This window comes from Gadus chalcogrammus, chromosome 20 (assembly GCF_026213295.1).
Source record: "Gadus chalcogrammus isolate NIFS_2021 chromosome 20, NIFS_Gcha_1.0, whole genome shotgun sequence".
In the NCBI taxonomy this organism is placed as follows: domain Eukaryota; kingdom Metazoa; phylum Chordata; class Actinopteri; order Gadiformes; family Gadidae; genus Gadus; species Gadus chalcogrammus.
The window spans coordinates 9719297-9727457 of NC_079431.1; the positions used below are offsets into that span (position 1 = coordinate 9719297).

The 8161-nt window shown below is 49.2% G+C and overlaps 2 protein-coding genes across 3 annotated transcripts; one reads left to right on the forward strand and one right to left on the reverse strand.

Annotated features, from left to right (window-relative positions):
• Window positions 1-666: 666 nt before the first annotated feature.
• Window positions 667-3294, reverse strand: gdf3 (growth differentiation factor 3). The gene is made up of 2 exons (XM_056579742.1): window positions 2890-3294; window positions 667-2436 (listed from the first exon to the last, which is right to left on the reverse strand). The coding sequence occupies exons 1-2, from the start codon at window positions 3155-3157 to the stop codon at window positions 1577-1579; spliced, it is 1128 nt and encodes a 375-aa protein (XP_056435717.1). The 5' UTR covers window positions 3158-3294; the 3' UTR covers window positions 667-1576.
• Window positions 3295-4090: 796 nt separating this feature from the next.
• LOC130373404 (leucine-rich repeat neuronal protein 4-like) lies at window positions 4091-7018 on the forward strand. 2 transcript variants are annotated; one of them, XM_056579870.1, is made up of 3 exons: window positions 4091-4370; window positions 4720-4869; window positions 5053-7018. In XM_056579870.1, exons 1-3 carry the CDS (start codon window positions 4345-4347, stop codon window positions 6149-6151), a joined length of 1275 nt encoding a protein of 424 aa, XP_056435845.1. In that variant the 5' UTR covers window positions 4091-4344; the 3' UTR covers window positions 6152-7018. The 2 variants fall into 2 exon arrangements, with proteins under 2 accessions (XP_056435845.1, XP_056435846.1); XM_056579871.1 differs by having other exon boundaries at window positions 4723-4869.
• The last annotated feature ends 1143 nt before the right edge of the window (window positions 7019-8161 follow it).

An 8161-nucleotide genomic window follows, 5' to 3' on the forward strand; every position in this document is an offset into this window, starting at 1 on the left:
GAAGAGTGTTGGTGCAGTGGTTTTAAATCAGGACCAGTTCTAATGTGGTCTTGACCCCTAAAAGGCATTAGCCTTTATTGCTTTTTCACAAATAGGGTAAAAGTTTCACAAATCGGAAACTATGTTTTTAATCATGTATAGCCTCACTGTGATAATGTAGTCCAGATTTGAAGAGTCCATGTGTAAAGATGTGTGTAAATGATACACTGGAATTGGACCACTGAAAAAATCATATATACATAGGCCTTAGGCGTATATTATATATTATACACACACAGCGTAAGCTTTAAAAAGTTGTTGCCCTCTTCCTCGAAGCCAGAACAACCTTTGCTAAATTCCATTTGTTGTTGATATCCCACCCCGTCCAAATGTTTCAACCACTCTCATGCATACAAGCTAATTCAAAAACTCAGGATTCAAAAATCTTGTGAAAAATAGTCAAGTAGGGGGGTATTCCATCAAAGTCGCTAACGAAAGCGGCACTTAGTTGATTAAGCCCGGTTAGAACTAATGCCAACTTCCACTTGCTAAAGCCATTTCATCAACCCAGTTCAGTCGCGCCTTGCTCAGGTTAGTTCAAGCCAGGTTTACGTTATCGTGGATGAAGCGCGCTCACGAGATATGTAGCCAGCCCAGAATTGTGAATGTCGAATCATGGATCAAATGTCAATTCATTTAATTATTTTATTTGCATCATTTAATACACAAAAGTGTTTCTCCCCTTAGTGAAAATATAGGCTGTTTGTAATTCATATAGTCTATGTAAATTTATGACAAAATCATGAGGGCTTGGCGGAACCTTCTGATGGTAGGCCTACAGTTTCCGACAGATGGACTTCTCTGAAACACCGATCAAGTAAGCCTGACAGTTAGCCTGGTTCTTTATCAGGTCCATGCCTGATACCGAACAGGTCAGTTTGGTCTGCTAAATTGCCATGGTTACTTAGTGGAGATTCCCTAAGTCACGTTAATGGAACGCAATTAAAGTAGCGAGGCCAAGATAAATAAGCCCGGCTTTGCCTTTAGGTTGGTTGAGGGACACCCCATCGGTCTACTACAAGATTGTCCTTAAATCTGTATAGGCCTATAATAACACCAACATTAGTTATATTCTTGGGGCCAGCATGCACTTCACAGGTGGCAACTTCCAAATCTCAGCACAGACTCCATAACATTCTAAACATGGCTGGATCAGTGCCACTTTTTCATCTCTGCTACCGAACATTTTTCCAGTTGAAATCCCTCGTAGAATACTTGGGCATTTAGAGCACGCTATAATTAAACCTCCCCAACTTTAGTTTGCTCAGCGCATGCCTCATTCTGCAGAGGGCAGCCTGGTGCAGCGCACTGCAGCCGTTTAGGCTATGAAAAAGTATTCATCCAGAAGAAAATCTCTTCGCGTTTGCCGCATGTCAAAACCGATATATTAAACGTAAAAAAAAAAAATGTCAGTCCTTTCCACAACAATTCTTTATTTTAAAAAAGTAACCTATACAAAATGTTAAAGTTCTGAACCCCTGTTCCACCACCAGGGGCTTTGAGCACGAATGTGGACCAGACATGTCCCTTCGCACGCTCATCGACAGCCGCACTCGTCCACCACCATGTCCTGGTAGTGCCGCAGGACCACGTTGTCGTTGTTGTCGTAGTACAGCATGGAGATGGGCGAGAGGCGGATGGGCACGCAGCACGGCTGCGGGGTCCCGCGTGGGTCCAGCGAGTGCACCAGGGTCTGCAGGATGGCGTGGTTGGTGCCGTTCAGGCTCTCGCTAAGCGGGAAGGGGCACTCGCCGTGGCAGTAGTTTGCCAGGTAGCCCTGCGGCGCGATGATCCAGTCCTGCCACCCCACGTCCTTGAAGTCGATGTAGAGGCGCCGAGGTTTGCACACGTTGCTGGGCGTCACGGGGAGGTGGACGGCGCTCCGCCGCCGTCTGGAGCGACACTGCTGGGGGTTGAGGGACACCGCCACCAGGGCGGCGTGGACCTCTGGCGGCGGCGCAGACACGGCCGCCGGCTGCAGCGGGAGAGTGTTCCCGGGGCGGAAGGGGAGTAGCTCCTCCTCCGGGTCATTTCTCTGCGGCTGCAGCGCCAGCACCAGGCCGTAGTTGCGGCCCGCCTTTCGCCAGGTCTCGGCCAGGGAGGTAAGGTCCAGTGTGAGGGAGGCGGGCTCGGGTCCGAGTGCCACCGACTGGGATAAAATGAGCCTTCGGTTAGCCTCGTGGCTCGCGCCCCTCAGAGTGGTTCTAACTACTTTATACAGGGACACGTCGAGGGTCCGGGGCCCCAGGAAAAACTCCGGGGCCCTGAACACACCCAACTGAAACTTGACCTCCAGACGGGCCAGAGACAGCTGCTCCACGGGCTGCAGGACCGACATGTTGAAGAACAGTTGCTTCTCCACGCAGTCCTGGCCGCCCCAGCAAGACACCGATCTGCCTGCAATACAGGAATTAGACAAAATAGACACAACACGAGGGCCTCCAAATTAGGGTGACAAGATTTCTGAAGTGAAAAACCAGGCATTTGTACTTTGGTGGTCCATATGTCAACTAAATAACTGATATTATCCGTTCACCCATTTCGGCCTCCAAATTGAAAAACGGACTTCGGTCGTTTGGTGTCAAATATGTATAAATAGCTGCCATGTCGGAAACTTCAAAAAATGAATTTCCGATTGTTTTAATGGTATGTAGAATGCCCACTGTAGTATAATATTTGCAACTACATGCCAAATTGTTTAATGGCCCATTATGATGCGTTAGACGCATAAGCAAGACAAAAAAGTAAGCACCTTGAGACTCAAAACAAATATTAAAGTAACCACAAAAGTAAACTCGCTTGTTTGAATTTTTATTAAAAAAGTCTGATTAATAGGCCAAAATGTTTTACCCTGGTCCTGCACGTATCGAATGATGTTTCCGCGCACGCCGTACTCGGACACCATGCACGACTCGCTTTCCTGGACCTCGTCGCCCTTACTCCTTTGAAACATCCGCCACAACATGGACGGAACCCGTCTGGAGGCTCCTGCGGCAGTCGGCCTGGTGGAGAGCCCAAGGGAATCTAAAAACAAACGCTCTCGAGAATCCACCTCCTCCACGTTAGTTAGGGCAAATGTGCCCGTAAATAAAACGCTTAAAAACACGAAACAAGTCATCTTTTCAAGAGGGGCATAGATTTGACTTATACGCACAATCGCGTCTCGCGGGGCAGAGATGCCTTTGTTTTTATTGCCATTTTAACTCCTGCACCGAGACGCAGGTGACTGAGAAGTGGCGTGATTGGCCGACAGGGCCAGCTATCTATTGGCACCATGGCGAGAGAGATATCTTATGCTAATTAGTGTCAGCCAGCACATGGGGGGACAGAGAGGGTTGGGGTTTCACTGGGTGGCCCTTAGCGAAAAATATATAATGTGTAAAAATAAAATTATCAAAAATGTCTTCATTCATAGCATTCATCCTAGTTAAACTGGATATGTTTGAATCAATTACACATATTAGTTATTCAATAAATGACATGAGTATCAGTTAGGGTTAGGATTAGTGTTGGGAGAAAGGTGGAACCTTTTACAAAGTTATTCGACATAAGAGAGAGTGATAGGTCCATGCCTGGTACCGACCCATGTGTGTGTGTGCGGGGGGGGAGGGGGTTAGTATGTGTGTGTTCGTTAGAGAGAGAGAGAGAGAGAGAGAGAGAGAGAGAGTTTGGGTCAGTGTGTTTGTGTGTGTGTGTGTGTGTGTGTGTGTGTGTGTGTGTGTGTGTGTGTGTGTGTGTGTGCCTGTGTGTTGGCTCACTTGACAACTCTTATCAGTATGAGCTCAACTCTCAGATATGTGGAGGCATTCCTGAGGGTTCTCTGTATCTGCAGCCGTGGGAGACTGGTACGGGGGACCGCTCCATCCCCCATGGTGCCTCTGGGCCGCTATAAGGACCTCCCCAACCACCCCTCAAATATCGTCAGAGATGTGGTGGTGAAAACACTGCCAACACATACAATATACTCAATGTGTGTGTGTGTGTGTGTGTGTGTTTGGGGGAGGGGAGGGGGGGGGTTGGGGTATGACAGAGAGAGAGAGAGGGAGAGGAAGACTTTGAGAGCGGTAGAGAGACAGACACAGAAAGAGAGGGAGACCAAGTGAAAAACAGGGTGGCACATCGTAGCTGTGGTAGCAGTTATCTGGCAGCAGTGGAGTAAAAGTGCAGGACAGCCCTGTCGTCCGTGTGGGGTCTAGGAGCCTCAAGCACTGCTTGACCACGACACAGAGTAGTGCAGCAGAGTAGAGTGAGTGTAAAGCAGGATTCTACCTTTTGGTCGATCCCAAATAACCATTCTGGAGTCTCATGGATCCCAGAAGAGTGACATGCTGGTGAGATAAGTTTTTGTGTTTTTGTGTGTGTGTGTGTGTGTGTGGGGGGGGTTGACACTCACAGGGAGATCTAAAGAGATACTATGTATAGTTGTGTGTTTTTTTGCAGTGTATCTGTGTGTGTGTGTGTGTGTGTGTGTGTGTGTGTGTGTGTGTGTGTGTGTGTGTGTGTGTGTGTGTGTGTTTATGTGTGTGTCTGTGTTTGTTATGCATGTGAGCTTTGTTTTGATGTGTGTTTGAGTTACACGGACACACACACACACACACACACACACACACACACACACACACACACACACACACACACACACACACACACACACAAACTCAATCATTTTTCCCTGTGCAGTAGTTGGGCCTGGGCTCTCTGCATTCTGTGGATTGCAGCAGCAGACCGGCCATTATCCGTCCCCATAGCAAAGGTCTTCACAGGCATGGCTGACCGCCTCACTTCCACCCCAGAACCTCACAGCACTGCCCACGCCATTGTAGGCTCCAGGTGAGTTCATAGTTCTTCGCTCATTTTGTAAATATATGCCGAATGATTGTTTTTGTGCTATGTGCTAGTTCTCCAAAAAAAAGAAAAAGTAGTTGCATGTGATTCATCCTTTTCTGACTTTAAGTTAACTTGAAGATTTGACTGATTAGACGCCCGCTTCTTTGCCTGTTTGTTTATGTCTAGAGTGTTTGAAAATGCCCCTGGAGTGCCTGCGTTCTACACCGCAGAGTCTGCATCAATACCTGCCGGCGCGAGCGTAGCATCTACCGTTAGCGCAAAGGGGCCGACTGCACCCCCTGTGCGAGTGGTTCCGTCAGAAGCCCCTCTGGCTCTGTCAACACCACCTCACACGCTGTCCTCCCCGGTGGGTACAACCATGATCCAGCCACCAGCGAGCCCCAGCCCCACACAGGGCCCCACCAGCAGAGAGGAGATTACTCCATCTGCTTATGGACCTCCAGCCACCCCATCCAGGAGCTCCACTCTACTCACACCAAGAAACAGCAGCAGCTCCCCCCCGCCGGCAGGAGAGAGGAGCCAACAGGAACCCGCTGTAGAGCCGAGTACAGGCCCCCAGACGGCGCCGGCTCCTCTGTGTGACTACGACCAGTGCGTCCATCTGCAGAGGCCCTGCCCCGAGCTCCGGCACCTCCGGGGCTGGACCTGCAGGTGCCCGGCCCAGAGCAACGCCGCCCCCGCAGGGACCCCAGGCCCGGTGGTGGCCCTGGAGGTGACGAGGGCGTGGCCGACGTCCGCCAGCGTGCGCTGGTGCGCCCCGGACTCGCCGCTGAGCGTGTTCCTGGTGTGGGTGCTGCGCGGCGACGGGAGCGCGGTGAGCAACGGCAGCGTGGGCCCGCGGACCCGGCAGACGGACATCTTCGGCCTGTCGGCGGGCGGACGCGCGTACCGCGTGTGCGTGAGCGCGCAGAGCGCGGCGGGCGCGCTGTCGCACGCGCGCTGCGTGAGCGTCGCCACCCCCGTGGACGCGGAGGCCGTCGCTGTGCACGTTCTGTCGGGGGCCTGCGGCGTCCTGCTGCTGGCGGCCGTGGTGCTGAGCCTGTGTCTGTACCGGCAGTGCCAGAGGAGGAGGGGCGAGGCGTCGCGTGGTGAACCCACCACGCACCTCCTCCCCGCGGCGCACGCCTCCCAGGACCAGCGCCCGTTTTGCAGCATGGTGTCCATCGCCAACCCCGCCTACACGCCCGCTACTGAGCAGAGAGCGCCCGCAGCTGACCAGTGCGCCCACAGAGCGCCTGCCAAGAAATCAGCCAACGCGAGATAGGATCTTGGGATTGTGGTGATTGCAGTTGGGTCTTTTTTCTTTCTTGTTATATTCACGCCTGCACTATGTAACTTTATACCGCAGCTATTTACTGCATCAAATACCCGAACTGGAGGGTTTGTTATAGATAAAACACACCCATCCACGAGTCAATCCATCTGTACTATATTATTATTATTATTATTATTTCAACTATACCTGCAGCTACAATCCAAGCCGCCAGAGGCTGCTAATTGACAAACACCGTGCTGGTTTATATCCATGGTTTATAAATCTACTAGATGGAGATTTGTTTTTCACAATTATTTTTTCTTATTTGAGTCAGTAGTTGCATATTTTGCAGGTAAAAACTACCGTACAGAACTACCTTTGAGTCAAATACTAACAATAGCATTTATTTTATTAAAATATGATAAATGAATGAAGTAAAATGATATCTGAACTGCCCGTTTTCCCCCAAAAATATCACCATCCCAAAAACAGCTTCGGGAGACAGTGTGCGGGGCAGCAAACCAAAGCTAAAGGTTAACTAACAAGTTCTTGGTTTGGAAAGTTTAGGGATATTGTTTGTGTCGGGTTGAATACATGTATTCTTACTGTTTAGACCTCACTGCTGTAAGTCACAGGTTAGGCCAGGTGTAGAAGTTGGGCTATGGGAATTGACTACAGATGTTTATTGTTTCATATAGCGTGTGAAAAATTGATGTTATGCTAGGTCTTGGTAAAGGTCAGGCTGGTGATACATCTTACTGAATAATAAGTGAATAAGTTAAACAACAGTTTTCAGGAATTCTACATACTTACTATGAGATATTGAGTACCTCACTTTCTGATTTCTTTATATTCCAATTAAAATATATTTGCACAAGTTTGACAACTTGCTTGTCATTTTGAGTAAAAAAAGGTAAGTTATAAAGTTATATTTTTATTTTATTTTTTATTTACAAAACCCCACTGCACAAAGTCAACTCCAATGCTTTTTTTTAATATATACTTGGAAATCATAGATTTTGTTGAAGATTGAAATCACATTTATTTACAGACCAGTATGTACAGTGCCCAGAGAAATTGAGTATAATTACAATGTGGTGAGGAAGGGCTTTTACGGTCAGCTTCGAGGTGACACTCTGTTCCATGAGTAATCCTTTCATTCATTTCTACCAGGTCCTACAATACGTGTGCATAGCTCAGACACAGATTCAGCAACGCTTACGCACCCCTTGAGACACACGCACTAGATATACACAAACTATAAAATGGACAAAGACAATATAGATAGATATTGTCCACTGGCTCATCCTTAGTTTTAAGAATCACTCACTAGATCACACATACTCCTATGAGGACATAGAGACACACACACACACACACACACACACACACACACACACACACACACACACACACACACACACACACACACACACACACACACACACACACACACACACACACACACACACACACACACACACACAAAATACAGTACTTCAGTAGTCGAGCAACTCCCAGTAGTCTTGTGTTACAGACAGGCTATGTGGGGCTTTGGTGCATCTGAATTCTAGCATTTTCTTCAAGGGAGGCGGACACTGTTCCTGCATTAGCCCTGGCCACGAATGTCTGGCACAGGGTTTGGCAACAGGTGGCCGCAAAGCATCATGGGACAGCGAACATTCATAGTTCCACAGAGCGGGAAGGGGTGGGACTTTGTTTGTCGCGTATGAGATGAGCGGCCAAATATATAGATCTCTAGATTGTTTTAATGTGCTAGGTGGGGAAGTGCGTGGGTGGGGGGGGGGGGGGGGGGGGGGGGAGTGATGGAGGGATGAGGGTGGGGTGACGGGGGGGGGGGGTCAGCAGTAGCAGCAGATGTCCTTCGTCCGTCGCTGAGTGTTCTTGGGGGACGTCTCCGTTGACGATAAAGTGTCCTTCTTGCAGGGGTTGGGGGCTTCAAAAGGGGGCTGGAGCGGGTGGGGTGGAGGGGGTCCAGCGAACCAGACTTCCAACCCC

What these genes read in the sequence shown, in the direction of transcription:
- gdf3 (XM_056579742.1), bottom strand. Translation starts at nt 3,157, where the DNA reads ATGACTTGTTTCGTGTTTTTAAGCGTTTTATTTACGGGCACATTTGCC. An exon ending in TCGATACGTGCAGGACCAGG is followed by an intron (nt 2,437 to 2,889) that starts GTAAAACATTTT and finishes CCTGTATTGCAG; the next exon opens with GCAGATCGGTGTCTTGCTGG.
- LOC130373404 (XM_056579870.1), top strand. Translation starts at nt 4,345, where the DNA reads ATGGATCCCAGAAGAGTGACATGCTG. An exon ending in CCCAGAAGAGTGACATGCTG is followed by an intron (nt 4,371 to 4,719) that starts GTGAGATAAGTT and finishes TTCCCTGTGCAG; the next exon opens with TAGTTGGGCCTGGGCTCTCT. An exon ending in CACGCCATTGTAGGCTCCAG is followed by an intron (nt 4,870 to 5,052) that starts GTGAGTTCATAG and finishes GTTTATGTCTAG; the next exon opens with AGTGTTTGAAAATGCCCCTG.